Below are 236 nucleotides of genomic sequence, written 5' to 3'. Positions count from 1 at the left end.
CGTAACTGAGATTTAACTTACCTAAGTTTGCAAAGGTAATTAAGGTTCACAATCACCAACACCATCAGCAAACGCCTAGACTGTTCCATCACAATCACAAAAGGGCATAGGCCACGATAGGCCTACCTCAACGAGTGGGCTTTTAAAAGGTGTTCTCTACACAGGAGGGTTTTGGGTGGTCGGAATGCCTGTCTCCTTATGACTGGTGGCGGTTTTCTTGTAAGAAATTGTTGTCA

The 236-nt window shown here is 44.5% G+C and overlaps 1 protein-coding gene across 1 annotated transcript in view; it reads right to left on the bottom strand.

Moving 5' to 3' along the window:
• Positions 1 to 209, bottom strand: part of LOC119582198 — a 9,050-nt gene extending 8,841 nt beyond the window's left edge. Inside the window, exon 1 of the mRNA XM_037930432.1 lies at positions 22 to 209. Within this exon, the coding sequence (XP_037786360.1) occupies positions 22 to 89 (68 nt within the window). The 5' untranslated portion in view covers positions 90 to 209. The remainder of the gene's footprint in view (positions 1 to 21) is intronic.
• Positions 210 to 236: the final 27 nt, after the last annotated feature.

Source organism: Penaeus monodon, chromosome 15 (genome assembly GCF_015228065.2).
Source record: "Penaeus monodon isolate SGIC_2016 chromosome 15, NSTDA_Pmon_1, whole genome shotgun sequence".
Taxonomy (NCBI): Eukaryota; Metazoa; Arthropoda; class Malacostraca; order Decapoda; family Penaeidae; genus Penaeus; species Penaeus monodon.
Note: the sequence above shows the minus strand (reverse complement) of the source record. Positions and strands in the feature narration are given on the sequence as shown.